The sequence below is a fragment of the Podarcis liolepis genome, assembly GCF_965112155.1.
Source record: "Podarcis liolepis genome assembly, chromosome: 2".
NCBI classification, from domain to species: domain Eukaryota; kingdom Metazoa; phylum Chordata; class Lepidosauria; order Squamata; family Lacertidae; genus Podarcis; species Podarcis liolepis.
The window spans coordinates 7,480,559-7,503,381 of NC_139555.1; the positions used below are offsets into that span (position 1 = coordinate 7,480,559).

Genomic DNA, 22,823 nt, shown 5'->3' on the forward strand with positions numbered 1-22,823 from the left:
TTCAAAACCAGTGTTATATGGTCTCGGCGGCCACTCCCAGTCACCAGTCTAGCTGCCACATTCTGGATTAGTTGTAGTTTCTGGGTCACCTTCAAAGGTAGCCTCACGTAGAGCACATTGCAGTAGTCCAAGCGGAAGATAACTAGAGCATGCACCACTCTGGTGAGACAGTCTGCGGGCAGGTAGGGTCTTAGCCTACCAGCTCAGGTGGAGCTGGTAGACAGCTACCCTGGACACAGAATGTGGGCAGGTAGGGTTGAGTGGATACCCTTAACTAAGTGGGTAACTGAGCATTATGGACATACAGTCTCATGGAGAGCCAGCCGTATTCAGTGGGAGTGGGAAGCCTTTGTCAGCCTCAGGGCCACTTTCCCTTCTATGCAACCTTCCAAGGGCCAAGGAAGAGCAAAAGTGGGAGGAGCAATATTTTACCTGTGTGCAATAGGCTAGTTCCTACACAAACTCTCTACTCTCCATCCAGGCAAGCAAGAGGAATTATTAGTGTTCGCAATCCAGTCAGGCAAAAACACTTGAGGCTGCAAAGCGAGACCAGTGCAGTGTGTAGCTTGGGGAGAGTTAAAAGTCCAGCAGACTTTGCATCTCTGGAAGTTGCTTGGGCTGAACGATGTTGTCTTGAAGTTGCCTGGAATTATTTGGGGACTCAAATATTAGTCCCCTGTGTCCAAATTTATCCTCTGGCCTCTTGCAGGCCATCCAACTTGGCATAGTCTTGATAAATGTCATCTAACAGAAGCATCTAGCATGTGATTGTGATGGCATAATTGATATGCAGTGGTACATTTTTTAAAAAAATTAAGGTATTTATAGGCCATCTTTTAGGGCAAAGACTCCAACAAGGCCAATAAAATACAGTAGTAAGAATCAAAATGGCAAACACCATAAACATGTAACATCAAGATATTTTTAAAAACAATAAAATATATAGCCACTAGGATGACCATGGCATCAAAGATGACATTTGTTGTTTAGTCATTTAGTCATGTCCGACTCTTCGTGGCCCCATGGACCAGAGCACGCCAGGCACTCCTGTCTTCCACTGCCTCCCGCAGTTTGGTCAAACTCATGCTGGTAGCTTCGAGAACACTGTCCAGCCATCTTGTCCTCTGTCATCCCCTTATCCTTGTGCCCTCCATCTTTCCCAACATCAGGGTCTTTTCCAGGGATTCTTCTCTTCTCATGAGGTGGCCAAAGTCTTGGAGCCTCAGCTTCAGGATCTGTCCTTCCAGTGAGCACTCAGGGCTGATTTCCTTCAGAATGGAGAGGTTGGATCTTCTTGCAGTCCATGGGACTCTCAAGAGTCTCCTCCAGCACCATAATTCAAAAGCATCAATTCTTCGGCGATCAGCCTTCTTTATGGTCCAGCTCTCACTTCCATAAGCCGAAAGATGACATTAGACCAGCTTAATACCATTAAAACTAGCTGGGCGTGTAGCTTACTTACTTCAGGGAGCACTTTCCACATTGTCTTCTTTGCCAAAGAATTCTTACGTGCACCCTATGCAACCTTTGCAAATTTGCCGTGTATGCATACCATGTTGTTTTGCTTCATCTCCACCCACTGTGAGCGAATAATGTGCTCTGTAACACACCCAATGTTGCCCTTTATCTATATGTCGCAGAGAAAGATCCATTGTGATAGGGAAAGTATATTCCAGGAAGATTGTCTCCTGTTGATGATCTTTCCATTGAGAAACTCCAAGGATCCAGGGTTCCTGAGCACAGCCTTTGACAGCCAGGTGCCCTCTGCCTGTCATGGACTACAACTCCCATCATACTTGACCATTGGCCATGCTGGCTGGGGCTGATGGGAGCTGAAGTCTAAAGTACGCATCAGGTTGGCAAAGGTTGCCTTGAAGATCATTCATTAGCATATTTTGAAGACAGTGGGAAGAATTCAACGTCAAGGTATTATGATAATTTCTGCTTGCCTGACAGAGTGGTCTCCCTTCTGCTCTCCCTGTGTGCTGTTCTGGGGTTCCTCCTGACACCACCACCCCTTAAGCCTATTAGGGAGGGAGGAGAGCGTAGAAAACCCCATTGCACTAGATGGAGTCCTTGCGCTGGCTCCCACTAGCACAACCGTTTTGTGGAATTTGGATCAATATGCAATTAATTAGTATAAAAGCATCAGTACAGTAGAATGGCTAGAACATTGAACATCTACCAGTGGTAGATGTGTTTTTAAACCCCCACTCAGCCATAAAGTTCGCTGGGTGACTTTGAGCCAGTCACACACTTTCTTAGGGTGGAAGGGGCTACAACTAAGAACATTGCTTCCAGCTCCTTGGAATATACAAGTTGTTTGCATTATTATTATTATTATTATTATTATTATTATTATTAGGGTTTTGTATTTGTAGCATATCAAAACAACTAAGAGATTCCAACATGTCTGAAGCTTTCCAATTGTGAGGATATTATTTTTTAACATCTCGTTGAAATTGTGAATGTGGAGTTCAAAATTCACATTTAGGAGTTGTTTGGTTGGTGTTTGGGTTTCGTTTTTGTTTGTTTGTGCTGAGCTTTAAGTATTTTGCAAATGTTCATTTTGGCTCTAATTGAAAGACCATTCAAAATTTGTGAACTGGTGACCACCTGGCAATACTGGCTAAACTGTCCTGGTGAAAATAACTCCATAGCTGCTACTTTGGACCATTTGGAGGTCTGTGATGGGGGGGTTGCTATCAAGAAGGTCTCCCCATATCCAGCTGCCTGCACAGATTCCTAGGCACTGTCTACTGAAGAAGTGGCAATCGGCAGGGAGCTGGGGGCAGGAGGTGCATTTCCTTCTGCCAAAATCCCCTCTGCTAAGAGCTGAAATCTTGCTGGTTCTCATCCGTGGTGAAGAGAAAGGCCCGAGGTGCGTTTCTCCCTTTTTAATTATCCACGGCTACCCCTTCTTCCCCTGCTTTCCCCTACCTTCTACGCCCCACTAGCGTCCCATTTATCAAGCAGCAAGCGTTTACAATTGCAACCCTCTCTTCTCCCCCCCCCACCAACCCAAGTTCAAAAACTTTTTTATTCCATCTGTTGCCCGCCCTTGGTTTTGTTCCGTTCCTTCCCACTTCTAACAGTTTCGGCTCCCCTTTCCATTTCTCCTTCTTCACTTTGCTTGCCAAGTGGAACAGACACGGCTTACAGTACAGCAGGGGGGCAAGGAAGGAGTCAAACGTGACCCCTTCTTCCCCCGCCTCCCCTGTGGTCTGAGGCCACTGCTGCTTCTCATAGAGGGGAGATAAGTCAGTCAAGGCCTTGCAGTGGGTGGGAAGAAGTGAACCAACAAAGGCGACCCGAATAATGGCTCCAAAAAAAAACCACTAGGCTGAAGGGGGAGCGATTGCAGACAGTCTCTCTCCTCTCCTTACCTCCCGCCCTCCCAGCGACCGATTATTTCTGCCTAGCAGGTGTAGATGTCACAATGGAAGAATACCCTGTTCTAGGCAGGGAGTTGCAAGAATGTTATTCAGTCAACCAAAGAGGCATAAACCAATTTAAATTAAAGTGCAAAGCCCTCCAAGAACCAAAACCATAAATCGGGAGAGCTGGGGAAATTGGCTCAGATGGAGGGAGCCCATGAATGAAACTTTTATTGTTGAGCACTTGGGGGGGGGGACAGGGGGAGAAGGAGAAGAAAAACCTGATCTACCATGTGGAACGTATTCCCCCTTTTGATGTGGACCAGAGGTATGCGGCATGCAAGGGACTCGTCTGCCTTCCTGCTGGAAAATTCAGAGAGAAGGGTATGGGCATTGAAATCAAAAGAGATTGATGGGAAGGGGAGCAAGTTGTAGAAATTATTTAAAGCCTTGGACTCTCTTTTCCCACCCACACCCCTCGTGTTTTCACCAAGAAATGCTTCATGTTGCATGTCCTGGAAATGTTACATATAGAATCAGAGAATCGTAGAAATGGGAGGTACTCCAAGGGTCATCTAGTCCAACCCATTGCAACGCAGGAATATCAACTAAACCATCCATGATTTATGGCCATCCAACTTCTGCTTAGAAACCTCCAAGGAAGCAGAGTCCTCAACCTCCCTTGGGAGACTGTTCTACTGTCTCTCTTCAAATATCTCAAGGGCTGTCACATGGAAGCGGAGACAAGCTTTTCTCCTCCTGCTCCGGTTTCAAGTTACAGTGGTACCTCCGCTAACCCAGAAATAGTGCCTCAAGTTCCCTTTGCTTCAGGATGAGAACAGAAATCAGGCTCCGGCGGCACGGCAGCAGCAGGAGGCCCCATTAGCTAAAGTGGTGCTTCAGGTTAAGAATAGTTTCAGGTTAAGTACCAACCTCCAGAACGAATTAAGTACTTAACCTGAGGTACCACTGTACAAGGAAGAAGATTCCAACGAAACATCAGAAAACACCTTCTGACAGTAAGAGTTGATAGACAGTGGAATGGTCTCCGTCAGGAGATTGTGGGCTTTCCTTTCCTTGGAGGTTTTTTATGATTCTGTGATCAAAAGTTCTACCTGATTAAAACTCCCATAAATAGTTATGGTCATGGCAGGGTTGGCCCAAGACATTTTGCTGCCTGAGGCAAAAGACAAGATGTGTCTCCCCAACACCATCACGTCATGTGCAGAAGCTGGGAAGACTGCCAACTGAATCCTCCTTCAAGACTGGCAGTGAGGTAGCAGCATTCACACATACAGTGGTACCTCTGGTTACGTACTTAATTCGTTCCGGAGGTCCGTTCTTAACCTGAAACTGTTCTTAACCTGAAGCACATGGGGCCTCCTGCTGCCACCGCACTGCCACGGCACAATTTCTGTTCTCATCCTGAAGCAACGTTCTTAACCCGAGGTAATATTTCTGGGTTAGCGGAGTCTGTAACCTGAAGCGTATGTAACTTGAAGCATATGTAACCTGAAGCATATGTAACCCGAGGTACCACTGTATAAGCCAAGCTCAGGGTGATCCCTCTAGCATTTGGGGGGTGATACTCAGTGGCAGTACACATTACTCTGGTCTATTCTGTGGGGGGGTGTAGCCGAATGGTTGGTTGCTGATGCCCCCCTCCCAATATCTGCTACCCAAGGCCATTGCTTCACTCTGCCTCATGGTAGAGCCGACCCTGGTTTTTAGCAGCATAGAGACCAATCTCTATCTGGTTTAAAGAGAAGCTTTTAAGATTCACTATAGGAATGGGGAAGATGTAGCTCTTTGGGTGATTCCCAAACAGTCATTCTTGACTGTTGGACCTACTGGCTGAGGCTGATGGGAGTTGTAGTCCAGCCATAACTGGAGGGTCACATGTTGCCCCATCTCTGCTCTAGTAACTAGAGGGGGAACAGAACAAGCCTTCCTTTATCTCATGCAGACCACGGATGTTCCTTTTGTAGGTGCATCGACCAAAAGTTCAAACGCTGCCCACCCCTCCCGACCACCTCCGTTGTCATCGTCTTCCATAACGAGGCCTGGTCAACCTTGCTTCGCACTGTGTTCAGCGTCCTGTACTCCTCCCCAGCTATATTGCTAAAGGAAATCATTCTTGTGGATGATGCCAGTACAGATGGTAAGTACAGTCTCTTGGGAGCTGGAGGCAGGTGGCCTTCACCCTGAAAGGCAGAATAAACCTCTTGCTTTTGCATAAGGGCTCTAGGGATGAGGGAGACATTTCATTTGATTTCATTTGATTTGATTTGAAGGTGAACCTACCTAAGTCACACTTTCTGGAACAATATGCCAACTGAAACACAGCCCTCCTCCAAAATTCACACTTCCCTGAATTTTGCAATGCAGTCATCCCACCAAGTAACACCCAGAAAAATGCATTATATTAGGGCAAAGTATGCATATATAGGGACGCGGGTGGCGCTGTGGGTTAAACCACAGAGCCCAGGACTTGCTGATCAGAAGGTTGGCGGTTCGAATCCCTGCAACAGGGTGAGCTCCTGTTGCTCGGTCCCTGCTCCTGTCAACCTAGCAGTTCGAAAGCACGTCAAAGTGCACGTAGATAAATAGGTACCGCTCCAGCGGGAAGGTAAACGGCGTTTCCCTGCGCTGCTCTTGTTCCCCAGAAGCGGCTTAGTCATGCTGGCCACATGACCCGGAAGCTGTATGCCAGCTCCCTCGGCCAGTAAAGCGAGATGAGCGCCGCAACCCCAGAGTCGTCCGTGACTGGACCTAATGGTCAGGGGTCCCTTTACCTTTACCTTTATGCATATATAAATGCATATATTAATGAAAATAACATGCAAACGTGCAGTATGGGGAAATTGCTTTGCAAAAAAGTATGAGGAAAAATTCCGAATAAAATGCTGACAAATTTTCATGAGGATTTTTTGGGTTTTAAAAAAATCACAAATTGCTGTGGAAATGTGGAGAGCTGAATATTTACCCAGTTGTTCTTTATTTTGAAATATTTATCCATTGCGACTAATGGTGCTGTTTCTGCAGCTGCTTTCATTCTTCTTTAAGAAAACCCCCTTCCAGTTTTGTGCCAGCAGAGGTGAGATTCGGAGCTCAACCTAACTAGTAGTCCTGAAAGAGAACTTACCAGAGAGGAAATATACAAGTAAATCTGGTAGTGGTCAGATCCTGGTGTAGTTGGGTTTCCCCAGGAAGTGAATAACTTTTAGGCTCTGCCTTTTGTAGCTTTCCCTTCCTGGTGCATTGCTTCTAGAATGCACCCTTCAACTGGGTTCACATTGTGGCCGGTTGTTGATGGTTTTGCTTTTGTTCTGTTTATATGGGGGGGGTTAATCCTGCTACAGTCGTACCTTGGATCTCAAACACCTTGGTTCCCAAACAAATCGGCTCCTGCACGATCGAAACCTAGAAGTGAGTGTTCCGGTTTTTGAACAATTTTCAGAAACCGAACGTCCGGCTTGGCTTCCGGGGCTTCCAATTGGCTGCTGGAGTTTCCTGCAGCCAATCAGAAGCCGGGCTTTGGTTTCCAAATGTTTTGGAAGTTGAACGGACTTCCGGAATGGATTCCATTCAACTTTCAAAGTACGACTGTACTATTTCTGCCATTTGACTGGAGACACATTTCCCCATGATCTGTAGATGTGACAGGCCATATTTAGCTCCCTTCTGGGAATAAATTGCTCTCTTGGGCAACTTTAGTAACCACAAGCTGCCATTTAGTAATCTAAATTGGTTGTGCCCGAGGTTAGGATAATGACACAGTTCAACATCAGGACTTCCCAGGGGTGGAGCAGGGAGATGAAGAGTATCTGTTGTCCTGAATCTCAGCTACTCAGGTTCTCAGAAAGCTGTTGAACTCATCAAGGAGGGTTTGTGATTTCTTTTTAACATATCAGCTAGTCTAATGTAGATAGTTATTTAATCCCTGATTTGCTTGCACAAAGCTTACACGGGGGTTAGATTCTTTCCAAACTTTATTGAACATTTGTTCTGATTTGTTTGCAGAGCAGTCATACGTCAAGTAATATTTGTTTTGTGTTCACACTGATTTGCTTGTGGGGTGTTTGATATGTTTTACCATTCATCTGTTCATCCCACACTTCTCCATGCATTCCCCATTACTTTCCTAACTGCAAAAGTCCCCTTTTGTACTGGATTTGTTGCGCTGGGGTAATGACAGAGCCCTTTAATCCACTTTAGCTTCTCAAATCTAAAGTACTAGGTTGTGCTTGAGTCCCTCCTGCAAAATAATGACAGCCTGAAGGCAGCAAATTTTTAATCTCTGTCCATCTCTTATGCTTGGAATTCTCCTCCTCTAATACCTGCTTAGCCCTTCCTTCCTTCCTTCCTTCCTTCCTTCCTTCCTTCCTTCCTTCCTCCCTTCCTTCCTTCCTTCCTTCCTTCCTTCTTTTAGAAAATGCCATCACTTCTGTTTGGGCCTTTGAGCAGGTATACAGTGTGTTCACCATCTCCAAAGCAAAAGCTCTGCTGGGAGTGTTGCTTAATTTCCATCTGAGCATGGCTTCTAGGAAGGCTTAAGAATGCATGCAAGTTTTGGCCAGCATGGTATGCCTGGGCACAGAAATGATAGGTGTTTGGCCCTAAATCTCTGTGGTCAGTGGGAAGAACTGGGGAGAAAAACTAAAGGCCTGTTCAGCATGTCATACTGTTGTTGGTGCAAGACTTCTGTTGCCTTCTGAATCTTGCGCTGCAATAAATTAGGTGACCCAGAGTATCAGAACTGTATGGTTAACACTTGCACACATCAAATAGAAACGCACTTCCTTGTGGGTTTTTGTTCTGTTCTGTTTTGGGTTTTTGCCGGTTATTCCATCCAAAACATTTGGATGCTACATCTAGTCCAGGGGTAACCAAAATTGCCCCCTCCAGATATTGTGGACTACAACTTCCATCTTCCCTGACCATTGACTATGCTGGCTGAGGCTGATGAAAGTTGTTTATTAAGTATCACCAAGTGCTTGGTGCACTTCCAGACTGTCGCTCTTTTCAGGTGAGACTCAACCACATAACTGGCCAATTCAGGTTGTGCAACTATAATTGACTTGTAGGTCTTGCACAACAAACCTGCTCCTCAAAAGATCAGCCTTTTTGTGCTCAGAAAAGTGATGGGAAAATGCAGTAGAAAACAGGTTGGGACACTTACTTTGATATAATGTCATCTAGCCTCCCTGCAAACAAAGCAAAATGAATGTTCAATAAATAGGTCATCTGGAAGCACTTTTAGATGTTGTCTGGAGGGAGGGGAGGAGTGTGTGTGTGTGTGTGTGTGAGAGAGAGAGAGAGAGAGAGAGAGAGAGAGAGAGTTACTGTAGCAGGCTCAGCTTCTCACCTTCTCACCCCTTGCCTTTTCCTGTAAGACCTATTACAGTCGTTAAGAGTCGTCAACAGGCTCATCTCAGCTATCTGCCAATCTCCCATTCCCACCACCCTTCTGAGTAATACCCCTCCCCACCTTCTCACTATATAGAAGGATCTGGCAACTTCTGTTTCAGTATATCTGAAGAAGTGTGCATGCACACAAAAGCTCATACCAAGAACTAACTTAGTTGGTCTTTAAGGTGCTACTGGAAGGAATTTTTTTATTTTGACTGTAGCAGGCTAGTACAGCTACCATCTATATGGCAGTTGCCTCCATTTCACAGCCGTTGTTTTTCTTGGTACTGAGCTGCCTGTTCCTGCGGATGCTGTTTCAAGCGGTCTCTTCCGTGCAGCTGCTTTTCAAGTTTGTCTCAAAACCCGATGCGGCAGAAGAGCCAAAGCAGGCCGTGTCTCGCCACAGTGGCTTGAACCGCTTCCTGCCATGCGCCACACCTGGCAGTGAGCTGGGTGCCCAAAGAAGGACCTAAGGCATGCCTTCTAAACAGCCCTCTCAAGGTTTACACCGGGGATAGTTAGAAACACAAAAAACTGCAAATACGTTGGAAACAAGACTTAAAACCATAGCCCTCCCCTAACACTCCATACACCCCTGTACAAAGGGCCTGCAAGACAGAGCTGTTCCCCCTGGCCTTTGGTTTGGACTCGGTCTGACCCTTATGTTTCCCTCCCCTTGTGGTCTTGATTTATCGGCTATTTTAAAATGAGGCTGCATTTTAAATTGCATTTTAACCTGTATTTTAAATTGGGGTCCCCCCTCTCTTTTCCCCCTATTATGTTTTTACTGTGATTTTATTGGTGTTAGGCACCCTGAGCCCAGCTTTGGCCAGGGAGGGTGGGGTATAAATATTATTTATTTATTTTAGAGCCAGTGTGGTGTAGTGGTTAAGAGCAGTGGACTCGTAATCTGGTGATCTGGGTTCGCTTCCCCGCTCCTCCACATGCAGCTGCTGGGTGATCTTGGGCTAGTCACGCTTCTCTGAAGTCTCTTAGCCCCACTCACCTCACAGAGTGTTTGTTGTGGGGGAGGAAGGGAAAGGAGACTGTTAGCCGCTTTGAGACTCCTTAGGGTAGTGATAAAGCGGGATATCAAATCCAAACTCCTATTAGAATTGACATCCATTGCTCCAGATGCTTTTGCCCTTGGTGCCCTGCCCCCAGAAGGAAATGTGCCCCCCAACTGCAAAAGCTTCTCCCCTCCTGCCCTCCCCATTCCCTTCCCCATCCCCTCCTTCTCTTCTCTTTGCCCTGTTTATTGCAGTCCGAATCCATGACCACTTATTAGTTTTTAATATGTTGTGAAAGTGGGGAAAGAGGATATGTTAAGCAGCTTCTTTACAAAAAGGTTTTAAAATTGTGCTCGGAACGAATCTCACCTTTTGCATCATTCCTTTTCCACGCAGTTGCCAGGCTTCTGAGCCCTGTGCCCCTCTAACACTTGATACACTCTGTTCCAGACTACTTGAAAGACGAGTTGGACAGCTATGTGAAGCAACTGCAGATAGTGAAAGTCGTCCGGCAGCTGGAAAGGAAGGGTTTGATCACTGCCCGGTTGCTGGGTGCCAGCGTTGCCACGGGAGACGTGCTCACTTTCCTAGATGCTCACTGTAAGTCGCAACTCTCTCCGTCGGTGAGCTCAGTCCTCGATGTGGGGCTTCTAGAGGCAAAATATTGCCAAGGCTGGCAACTCTGTCTTGCTTCGCAAAGCCAGCACACACAGAGTGCTGTGCACATGGTTGGATTGCTGTACCGTTGAGGCTAGTTTGCAAACTTCTGCTAACGGCAGCATTCAGTCATGAGCTGCGGCAGATCAAACATCACAGATATGAGTCTGGCCATTGCCTTGGGTGCTGTGCTTCTCAACCTGAGCTGCTTCACAAGGTCAGTTGCCGGTGATCAAGCGCAGAAGAACAACATGGTTTCTCTGTACGTGTGCATCGACGTGGTTGGCAGCTGGAAGTGTGGGCAGACTCGGCTCTGCAGGGCTGTGCGTTAGGAGATGATGTGAGGCTCAAAGGGCTCACTCACACATACATGGCATCAACTGGCTGATCCAAAGGTAGAGAAAGCAAGAGACTTACATGCATGTGTGAATGTCCTCTTTTATTGGGGGTGAAAGTGAGGAATCCTGATTTGGTAACGTTCTGCTCATGGAAGGCACAATAGGATACAGCCCCGTGCTGTGTGTTATGAAAATGGCATGTTTGGGTTCTCTCTTTCTTTCTATTCACACAAAGTGTGGCTTTCTTTGGGACGCAATTTATTTGTGCCTGCCCTGGCTATTGCATCAATAGCAGAATAGTGTATTTTTGAAGGAGGCTAAAAAGTGAAAGCCAAAAGGAAGGAGGTTTATCTTCCCCACAGCGCATAGCAGCAGAATAATAATAATAATAATAATAATAATAATAATAATAATAATAATTTATTATTTATACCCCGCCCATCTGGCTGGGTTTCCCCAGCCACTCTGGGCAGCTTCCAAAATAATATTAAAATACTGTGATACATCAAACATTAAAAGCTCCCCTAAACAGGGCTGCCTTCAGATGTCTTCTAAAAGTCTGGTAGTTGTTGTTCTCTTTGACATCTGGTGGGAGGGCGTTCCACAGGGAGGGCGCCACTACCGAGAAGGCCCTCTGCCTGGTTCCCTGTAACTTGGCTTCTCGCAGTGAGGGAACCGCCAGAAGGCCCTCGGTGCTGGACCTCAGCGTCCAGGCAGAACGATGGTGGTGGAGACGCTCCTTCAGGTATACTGGACCAAGAACTATGGTGGAACAAATGGGGGCACCCAGTGTGGGGCCTGTCATAGTTCCAGACTCTTTCTGGCTGGGTTGAATTTTGTTGAAGGAACTCAATGAAGCCTCCACGCAGATACAGCAGGATGGCCTCATGGTGTTATGTTCTCACAATGGACTACAACTCCCATCATCCCTAGCCATTGTCTTCGTTGGCTGGGGCTGGTGGGAATTGGAGTTGAACAACCTCTGGAGGGCCACATATTTAACCCAAACATGTATTTGGGGACCCATTTCTTTTTCTTTCTTTCTTTTACTATAGATTTAATGGTGATAATGATCCTGTTGAGACCCAACTTGGATCAGGGTGAAACTCAACCCGCTAGTAGAAAACTAGTGCTTTAGTGTATTGCATTGGGATGTTTTCTTGATGTTACCACCAGAGGCCAGTGTGCATTTTCACAGTGGCTCTGCACAATATTTTTGGGCCTTAAAATGGTTATTATAGAATGTAAATCAGTTCCAGGCTATGAAATTAGAAGTATGAGAAGTCAGGGAGAGCCCTGATATTAGCATCCAGTTATTTGGAGTTTTCCAGTTCTGGGCATCTATAATAGTGTGGTAGACTGCTAGGCAGCGGACATTTTAATAAAAATTGCTTCTGCATGGTAAGGTGATCAGAAGCTGCCATTTTCTCCTTGGGGGACAAGGAGAAGGTGGAAGAGAGAAGAAGTGGCTGTTACAATGTCAAGAAGATGAGGTCAAGGGAAAGGAATAGCGAAAGGATTTGCAAGGCTGAAATGACTCGGGAAAATCAAAGCTCTTGTAGAGACAACATCAGATGATGCCATCCATTTCTCCTTCTCTCTTCTTAGGTGAATGTTTTCATGGCTGGTTGGAGCCTCTCTTATCGCGCATTGCTGAGGAACCCACCGCTGTGGTCAGTCCAGATATCACCACCATTGACTTGAACACTTTTGAGTTTTCCAAGCCAATTCAGTATGGGAAGCAGCACAGCCGGGGGAACTTCGACTGGAGCCTGACATTTGGATGGGAGTCCATCCCTCAGCATGAGAAGCAGAGAAGGAAAGATGAGACTTATCCCATCAAGTAGGTCCATGATGAAAGCTCCTTTTTGATAGACCTTTTGATGCCACTCACTGATAAGTAAACCTCTGTGCGGATCACAGTGTAATCTGCTCCAAAACCCACACACTAACCACATAGACCTGATAAAATTTAGTAATGTTTGTTTGGCTTCATTTGTTGGATCAATTAAAAGGTTTCTTTAAATTTATCCAAATGCCTCAATGAGACAGGAATGCAACTGATGTTGTGGTGGTTTAAGGTAAAGGTAAAGGGACCCCTGACCATTAGGTCCAGTTGTGACCGACTCTGGGGTTGCGGCGCTCATCTCGCTTTACTGACCAAGGGAGCCGGTGTACAGCTTCCGGGTCATGTGGCCAGCATGACTAAGCCGCTTCTGGCGAACCAGAGCAGCACACGGAAATGCCGTTTACCTTCCCACTGGAGCAGTACCTATTTATCTACTTGCACTGGTGTGCTTTCGAACTGCTAGGTTGGCAGGAGCAGGGACTGAGCAATGGGAGCTCACCCTGTCACGGGGATTCGAACCACCGACCTTTTGATCGGCAAGTCCTAGGCTCTGTGGTTTAACCCACAGTGCCACCTGTGTCCCCCAGCCACCCAGGAGGCGTCATCTTAGAAGAGTCATGAAGTGGAAAGAGAGGAAAGCCTCTCCTAAAACGGCGCCTTTGCGCTTTTTGTGATGATGGGTAGAATAAGGTAACAGCATCCTTCTTGCTTCATTTTAGTTGTGTGAGAGCTAGCAACAGAGTTTTCCAGGCACCTCCTGTTTGGTGCTGTAATCCCACCAACACTCTCCCTCTCTCTCTCTCTCTCTCTCTCTCTCTCTCTCTCTCTCTCTTTCTCTTTCTCTCTCTCTCTCTCTCTCTCTCTCTCTGTCTTTCTTTCTTTCTCTTTCCACTGACCTTTTGGCTGTCCTGTAGGGCAGTGTTCCCCAACCTTGGGCCTCCAGCTGTTTTGGGACTACAATTCCCATCATCCTTGACCACTGGTCTTGCTAGCGAGGGATGATGGGAGTTGTGGTCCAAAAACAGCTGGAGGCCCAAGGTTGGGGAACACTGCTGTAGGGGATAGGGAGAGCATGGCCTGAGAACTGCTCCAGTTGTAGTGGGTTGGTTGGACCTATTCTCCCACAAAACCCCAACTACAAAATAACAGCTAAATGATACAACACTGTAGCACTGTGAGGTTTGAGGTAATAACTGAATGTCAGAATTCAAAAGTGTGTTTTTTCTTTCCTTCGGAACTAATTTTATTCGCAGGCGTTTTATTTTTCAAACAATGGTTTGGTGGTGATTTGGAAAAGCCACTTTTTTCCCCAGTTGGTTTTTCAATAAGCCAGCTACCGTGGGATAAAAAAGTTTAGGGCGATCGGCGGTGGAATTGAGCCAAAAGAAAACCAGCAGTCACAGGCAGAATCTGGAGCTTCTCAGTCCTTCCTGTCCCTCCATGTATTCCAACCTATAAGTGACCTTGCAAACAAAATAGCAAAGGAATTCTGGTATGCAGCAGTGGAGTAGCTTTGAGAACAATTCAGAACATGATAAATGGGTGTGTAAGTGAAAGGCTGGCTGAAGGAAATGTGGGGGAAACCTCTTGCACAGATACGCAGGTTTGTACCCAGTAATTCTTCTAGTGGCTGAGGCAACCTTTGGTGTAAATCACCCCTGAGATCTGGGTCAGCCGTGTTTGCACATCACTCTTAATTTTTCCAAGCACCTTATGATGAAACCTTTGTCCGGCTTGGATGCCTGCAGTTTAGTGTGGGAATAGACACCCCTGAAAATAATAATAATAATAAATTTTATTTTTATTTTATTTTAAATAAATAATAAATTTTATTTATATCCCGCCCTCCCCAACCGAAGCCGGGCTCAGGGCGGCTAACAACAATAAAACAGTACAAAAGTACAGCAATGTAGAATCATAGAATCATAGAATCATAGAGTTGGAAGAGACCACAAGGGCCATCGAGTCCAACCCCCTGCCAAGCAGGAAACACCATCAGAGCACTCCTGACATATGGTTGTCAAGCCTCTGCTTAAAGACCTCCAAAGAAGGAGACTCCACCACACTCCTTGGCAGCAAATTCCACTGTCAAACAGCTCTTACTGTCAGGAAGTTCTTCCTAATGTTTAGGTGGAATCTTCTTTCTTGTAGTTTGGATCCATTGCTCCGTGTCCGCTTCTCTGGAGCAGCAGAAAACAACCTTTCTCCCTCCTCCATGTGTTTGAGGGTATAAAGATGAAATCAGTTCTTTCTGTGTAGTGGGCCCATTCATACACACAAGTCATCCTTTGGTACTGCAGTCATCTAGAGATAACTTTGCATGTGGGTGCCAGGCCTGAGATGCTGGGATGAGGAACCCATGGACTTCATCTCCCATCATCCCTGACTATTGACCAAGCCAGCTGGAGCTGCTGGGAGATGGAGTCCAACGATATAACTTTGTGTTGCAGATCCCCACTTAGCGTACCACCACCCCCGCTAGAAAAATATAAATTAATGTGATCTACCTCCTGGCGCTTCCTTGGGATATAAGGATTATAAACCACTTGGTATACTCGGAAGTTCTTTATGAGACACAATGCCAGGACTCCCCCTCCCCTTCCCCCCTTTTGGCGGTACAAAAGCCAGGATAATGAAGGCCGTGACATGAAAGAGCCAAGGTTTATTCCTTTCTCTTTTCAAAGCCTGCCAGCCTCCTGTCTGTTTTGGCAGTGGGCAGCTGCAGAGTCATTAAGGTAACCAGTATCCCAACCTCTTAAAGCTCAAAATGACCTTGAATTCATCAAGTGGAAGACATTTAATACCGGCCCTCCGGCCCTCGCCATTGCACCAGCGAGACAAAACCCCTGTTCCTTTTGGCCTCAAGTACAGCTCCTCTTTGTGCAGAGGTCAGACGGGAGGCTGTTCTGCCCCCAATGAAAGGGGCTCAGGGACTCCTTTTTGTTGCTGCTGCATATTCTGAGAGGGAGAGAGGCTGGCAGCTTGGCTTGTCAGCGGCTCTTAATCTGCGCTGCTCGCCTTGGTAAGAACAGAGCTGTGTTTCAGGAGCTGAGGGGACCTTGTTGAAGCAAGTTTTCGACTACGATCTCCGTTTCTCTCTTTTTTGAAGAGAAAGAAAGAAATGCCTCTTGCGAAAGGAGCAGGGCGGATTGAAAAGCTTCGTCCCCAAGTGCTCTCAAATTTGGCTTGGCAATATGCATTTATCGTAATGATACCTGAGGCTGAATGAAGGGCTTGTCTGCCTCCAAAAGGCTCTGCCTTAAAGTTCCTAATGACTGAGCGCCATCCTAAGCACTGGGGCTGTTCCTGCTGCTTCTGATGTGATCAGCCAAGACCTGCCTGACGTTTTCCTCCTTAGCTCTCCCTCTCCTTCAACACATCTGGGCTTACTTGCTGCTGGTTTTCTCAAGACTAAAAAGGTAAAGGGACCCCTGACCATAAGGTCCAGTTGTGACTGACTCTGGGGTTGCGGCGCTCATCTTGCCTTATTGGCCAAGGGAGCCGGCATACAGCTTCTGGGTCATGTGGCCAGCATGACTAAGCCGCTTCTGGCGAACCAGAGCAGCGCACGGAAATGCCGCTTACCTTCCCACCGGAGTGGTACCTATTTATCTACTTGCACTTTGATGTGCTTTCGAACTGCTAAGTTGGCAGGAGCAGGGACCGAGCAATGGGAGCTCACCCCGTCGCGGGGATTCGAACCGCCGACCTTCTGATCGGCAAGTCCTAGGATCTGTGGTTTAACCCACAGCGCCACCCGCGTCCATTTCTCAAGAGTAGACTTATTGAAATGAAGGGACCTAAGCCAGCCATGTCCATTAATTGCAGTGGGTCTGCTCTGAGCATGGCTGAAATTGGATACAACGCCATGTCTTGGGCTCTATGCACTTTTGGAAGCAAAATAAGTGTATGAAAGTTTATGCTGTTCATAGTTTCAGTTTGAATGAAGAGTTTGGAATTTCTAGGGTGTGGGTGTGGGTGTGCATATGTGCGGCACACCGGTCAGCTTCTACTGTTTAAAACATTTAAATCCTCACATCTTATTTTTTAATTATTTGCATTTTCAAAAATGGGAACAGAGAGCATATTTAACCCCCTCCCCCTGTCCCACTTACAGCTTCATACCAAATACAGTGTGCATACACACAAAAGCTCATATCAATAACTAACTTAGTTGGTCTCTAAGGTGCTACTGGAAGGAATTTTATTTATTTATTTTTTTACTTATTTTTTTGTTTCAGCATATATACATATACCATATGACTTCCCTTCCACAGTTTTCCTGGTTCCTTTGCTTTTCCAGTACTCTGTGTAATCCACATCTTTTTAATCATCCAATTTGTTCTCTATTAAATACCCAGTCTATTTCAACTCTGCTAGATTTACTTGAGACCTGCTAAGCTATGTATCTGTTTATACTGGTTCTTAAAATATTCAATCAACTTGCCCATTCCTCACAACTATTTGACAGCAGGACGCCAAGTAAAATAGCACACGACAAAATAGCATACAACAAAAAGATATTATTTTTAAAAGTTTGGAAGGTAGTGGTGACTGGAAAAGTTGCACAAAAAGTGCAGGGTTTTTAAATGATTCTGCAAGGACCATGCTGGAAAATAACCCTACACACTTTGCATGCTCTCCAGCCATGATTTTGTACCCAGTAATTCCTGAAGAACATCTGGGGGCATCTGGATAGCCTGCAGTTCCTTGAGATTTGCAGCAGCAGCTGTGATGGAAGCAATGGATGGGCAATGGTGTCAACTGTCCCTTCTTCTAGGCCTTTGATGTTCTCTTAGTCCTATTGACTCTTGTTCTCGCACGTTCTTCTTGTTCTGTTTTATTTATTTAATACATGTTTATTTATTTAATACATGTTTGTTCTTCCTGTTACATAGCTTAAAACCTGGTTTTAATACTTTCGAAATACAGTTCCAAGGATCAGATCAGCGGTCTGTAAGAGCATCAGTTGTGGGAGTAGTTAGATTTTGGGAAGAATGTTAGAATGATGTTTGAATGAAGTTAAGCGGTTTCTAGCTGTAATGATATAAAAGAATATGGAAAATTGGATTTTTAAATAGGTTAAAATTTATTGTTATAATATATTAAGATCAAAGATCAGGATAATAAGGAGGGAAAGAAATTAATTAATTGAATTGGAATACAAAAAAGGGAGGTATGAGGAGGTCAGGGAAACAAGGATATGAATGTAAGATATGGAAAGGTTGATCTTTTATTTTTATTTTTATTTTTTTATCTGTGTACTTATTCTGTATTTTTCTTGTATTTTTATTTTTGTTTTTTATTCTTGTATTTTATTCTTGTATTTTTTGTTTTCATGTAATTCCTTTTTTTTTTGGGAAACTTCAATAAATATATATATCTATAAAAATAGATTTTGGGACGGCAGACTACTGGGACCTTGATATAAGCAATCATAAGCAAATGCACCTCTCAAACACATACAAAATTCATATGCATAAATTTCTTTTTTAAAAACCTAATTTAAAAACAGAACAGTAAAAAGAAGCACCAAGAGGTCACTCCTCAGAAAGCTAGCCTAAATGGAGGTCCCTTCTCTCAGAGCCTCAGGGGTATTGCAAGAAAAGCCTTGGCTCCTCGCCACAGATCTGATCTCCTGTAATGATGGTATTCTGGGGTGGGCAGAACCTGCTTGCCTGAAATTGATGCATGCAGCTCCCAGATGGTGTAAGGAACAAGTCTATATACCCTAAAGATCAAACTAGGAATTTCAGAGAGGATCTGGAGCACCGATTGATGCTGCAGTTTCCCTTTCGCTGAGTATTTCTCTTGCTGGAATTTGAATAACATACTCACAATTCTCCCTTTTTGCAGGACTCCCACATTTGCTGGCGGACTCTTTGCCATTTCCAAGTCCTATTTTGAGCACATCGGCTCTTACGATGATCAGATGGAAATCTGGGGTGGGGAAAACGTGGAGATGTCCTTTCGGGTAAGAAGGAAAGGTACAATATCCTAATTGCAGTACAGCTATGGCTGGTCTGGCATATTTTCCAACTATACCAAATTTGCAGCACAGGGTAGCATTCATTCATTCATTAATCAATCAATCAATCAATCAATCAATCAATCACCAGCTCTCCAACAAGGCAATCCGGGGAGAGGATGAGAAACAACATTCCATCATTTGCTTTGTAATATATTGCTATTAGGGTTGGTTTGTCTTGCTGCTTTAAAGGAAAAAAAATCAAAACTAAAGGATTGTGATGTGAGCAAGCCTAATCTCTCCCTGGGCTCACTTCCCTCGCCTGAGGTGTCTTTTTTCAGGTTTCAATTAACCATAATTTAACATTGCACCCAAACCCTAAACTATGGTCAGTGGCGTAGCATGGGGGGGTGCAGGGGGGGGCAGCCGCACCGGGCGCAACACCTGGGGGTTAGGGTTAGGGGGCGCAAATCCACGGGTTAGGGGGTGCAAATTACTTGCCTTGCCCCGGGTGCTGACAACCCACGCTACGCCACTGCCTATGGTTGATGATATCTGTGATTTGTTGAAACAAGCCAGCTTCATAAACCACAGTTTCAAAGTTGGCTTGTTTCAAATAAACCATAGTTAAGATTAATCGTCGTTTGTCAGACTTGGATGGCACAGGGAAGGTGTAGTTAACCAAAGCTGGAAGCAAAATCTTCCAAACTCTTCCCCCATGGAGAAAAAGGGGTGGGGAAGAGGGGGTCGTTCCTGTTGCGATAAAACATGCATCCTGCGTAAGTAGCAGTTCTAACCATGTATATACCTTCAATTTCTATTGATAAAGGATGTGTGCAAGCAGCAATGTGGTTCTGAATTTGCTCACAGCAAGTGTGACAACTACACATTATTGAAAGAGTTATGCTCCCTTAGAATTACTAGGAAAGTGTAAGAAAACCTGGGATACTGCAAACTTGGTAAAATTTACAGATTAGATATGGGTATATAAAGCAAAGGAAATAACTGAAATCCTTTTTAAGGAGGGGAAGTGTGTTTTCTTTCATTATTGCAATGAAAAGTTTGAGGGGATCACGTGGGTGCTCTTTATGGTGGTTTTACGAGCATAAATGTTAATTTTCAAAAGGGCCCTGTCTGAAAAGCAGCTTTTGAAGGCTAAAAGCTGTTTGGAGTGCCACCCTGTGGCTGCACGGAAAATCAGGAGTGGGTATAGAAGTTTCTTAGAGAGCCAGGGATCTCCTATCCAGGACTGCCAATGCACACCCACAGAAATGCCCGGTCGTGCCTTCAGTGGTATACTCAGGTCTATAATGTGCCCACAGCCAACTAGCAGAAGGGAGCAAGTAGCTGCAACATGTTCTGTTGCAGAGACATTAAGCATGGTTGCAGAGGCTTGTATCACCCTAGTGATGTTCACCCACCCCTGGTTGCTAGCTAGACAAATCTCAAAGTGGCAAAGTCCAGATTACCTTTAAGTGGGACCCCAAGGTAGGGCTTAGTTTCATCCGTACCAGAGTGGAATGCGTGCTTTTGGGGCATAAGGAATCCTTGGGTTGGTGAAGAGGCCCTTTAGCTCCTCACTGGTAACATTGGGGTCACCAGCTCTGGGTGTGGGGCCTGGGCTCCTTTGTTTGTTTGTTTTTAATAAATATTTATTAAGATTTTCAAAGATTATATATACACAAAAACAAAACACAGACAAAAAACAAGTATAGTTTCAATCCCTTATTTTCTTATGCCTTAATTCGCTAACCTCCTCCTACCTCCCCTTTCTGTATTCCAATTTCCAGTTATTTATTCAGCAAGTCCTCTCCCTTAATTTCATTTAGTTTTTGCCCTTTCTTTTCTTTTAACTTAAACATTACTGCTGAAAACCATTTGACTTTTAAGCTTCTAAATTTGTATTTTGATAACCTTATTTTCATTTAATATAAATCTTTTTTTTATATAAAAATAAAAAAAGAAAAAAAAACAAGAAAAAAGCCAACTTTACATTATCCAGACTTAAACATCAATCTTATACATCGGTTCCTATTCCTGAAACATTTTTTTTTCCTAAGGTCGACCAAAATTCCCTTCCACGGATTTCCCAATTTACATACATACCAATAACATACAAAATCAAAATGAAATATATTGTAATTATAAACCCTTTGGATTCCCAAATTCCACCCCCCCCTTTTCCGGTTTCAGCCCCCAATAGTATCCATCAGTCTTAATCTATTATCAGCCTGGAGATCTCACATCCGAGGCACTTAATTGTCTCTCAATTCCTTTCTGCCGGTCTTTTTGATAGTCCTTAATATTAACCACCAAATCTTGAAAAGGTTCCGGCCCAACATAGTCCATGTTTTTTCCAGCTAGGCCTCCATACTTAAGGATAAAGCTTATGGGGTGTTCCATTTCTTGCTCCTTTCAAATCCAAAAGTCGGGGCCTGGGCTCCTTTGAAGGGGCTGGTGGGGAAGAGGATGATCTCAGGATTTCTGCTCCTCAGACTCTGGTGCTGTTGGAGCTCTCTGACTCTTGCTGACAGGACCATTCTGTACCTGAATCGCTGCATTCATGGTCATGACACAAGCGAGCCAGGATAGATGACATGTGAAACGCATAATTTGTGTTTCAGTTTGCTAATTAGTTTTTTGTATAATTTTTATTAAGTTTTTCTATTTTGCATTTTAGAATATTCATTTGAACAACCTTAAAATATCAATGACTTACCTTCTTCTCCTTCCATTGTTAAGTTTGCATGCCATAGATCCCTGCATATTTTACATAAACTAAACCATTCAGTACAGTGGTGCCCCGCAAGACGAATGCCTCGCAAGACAGAAAACTCGCTAGATGAAAGAGTTTTCCGTTTTGGAGGTGCTTCGCAAAACGAATTTCCTATGGGCTTGCTTCGCAAGACGACAATGTCTTGCGAGTTCCTGCTGGTTTGTTCCCTCCCCCCCTTTTTCTAAGCCTCTAAGCCGCTTATCAGCTGATCCAATCAGCAGATAAGCCGCTAAAAGCCGCTAATAGCGCTAATAGCGCTAATCCGCTAATCCGTCAATGGGCTTGCTTCGCAAAACGAAAAAACATCTAGACAAAGAGAATCACAGAACGGATTCTTTTCGTCTTGCAAGGCACCACTGTATCCCATTATTACATCCATCAAAACTTATTTACACTGTTGAATGTATCTTAATGCTGCCAGCATTTTCAAATGTACACAACTTTCACTCATATATTCAGTAAACTCATATATTCAGTAAAATTTTTCCAATCTTCTTTAAATGTATATTCTTCTTGTGCTCTTATTCTGTAAGTTAAGTCTGCCAGCTGCGTGTATTCCATCAGTTTAAGTTGCCGTTCTTCTTTAGTTGGAACCTCACTCGTTTTCCAATTTAGGGCCAACAAAACATGGGCCACTGTAGTGGCACACATAAATAGTCTTTTTTGACACCTGGGAATTTCCATCTGAATTATCCCCAAGAAAAAGGATTTCTGGTTGTTGTTTTTTTTTGGGGGGGGAGTACTTTTAAACATTTTTTTTAATTCATTACAAATTATTTCCCAATACTCTTTTACCCTTTTACAAGTCCACCACATATGATAAAACAAATGATAGCTTGCTTTTTAAAGTTGTGGTGAGAAACCTGTGGACCTCCAGATATTTAACTCTGATTCCCATCACTCCTGACCATTTGGGACTCACGCAAGAGTTGGTGGACTCACCTTCTTTAGAGGATTTTAAGCAGAGGTTGGATAGCCATCTGTCATGTTGGGATTCCTTCAATGCAGGGGGTTGGACTAGATGACCCCGAGGTCTCTTCCAACTCCACAATTCAATGATTTGATGACTAGCGGGAGCTGACCAGTGTCTGGAAGGCTACTGGTTCCCCATTACAACAGCAGCTTTGGTGCCTGGACTTTCAAGCATGGTGTAGAGCGAGAGAGGCAGTGTCAAACATTTTATCCATACCACTGTTCCAAAGACAAAGCTGCTATTTCCCCACATGCACCCAAGAAAGAAGAACTGGTGCCCATGTCAGCTTCTCTCCTGTGTGTGAGTTGGAGAGGGGTGATCTTTGATAAGGGGGAAAGCATTTTTTGGGAAGATTCATAGCTCAGTGGTAGAGCATTTGCCCGGGTTCAATCAATGGGATCTCCAGGTAGGACTGGGGAGATTTCTAATCTGAAAGCCTGGGGAGCAGCTGCCAGTCAGTGTA

The 22,823-nt window shown here is 44.7% G+C and overlaps 1 protein-coding gene across 3 annotated transcripts in view; it reads left to right on the forward strand.

Moving 5' to 3' along the window:
- The window catches only part of GALNT6 (polypeptide N-acetylgalactosaminyltransferase 6), a 64,177-nt gene that overhangs the window by 31,567 nt on the left and 9,787 nt on the right, over positions 1-22,823 (forward strand). For all 3 annotated transcript variants that reach the window (XM_083484578.1, XM_083484577.1, XM_083484579.1), the window contains exons 3-6: positions 5,366-5,538; positions 10,250-10,399; positions 12,403-12,637; positions 18,500-18,617. In XM_083484578.1, coding sequence (XP_083340704.1) covers positions 5,366-5,538; positions 10,250-10,399; positions 12,403-12,637; positions 18,500-18,617 — 676 coding nt within the window. The remainder of the gene's footprint in view (positions 1-5,365; positions 5,539-10,249; positions 10,400-12,402; positions 12,638-18,499; positions 18,618-22,823) is intronic.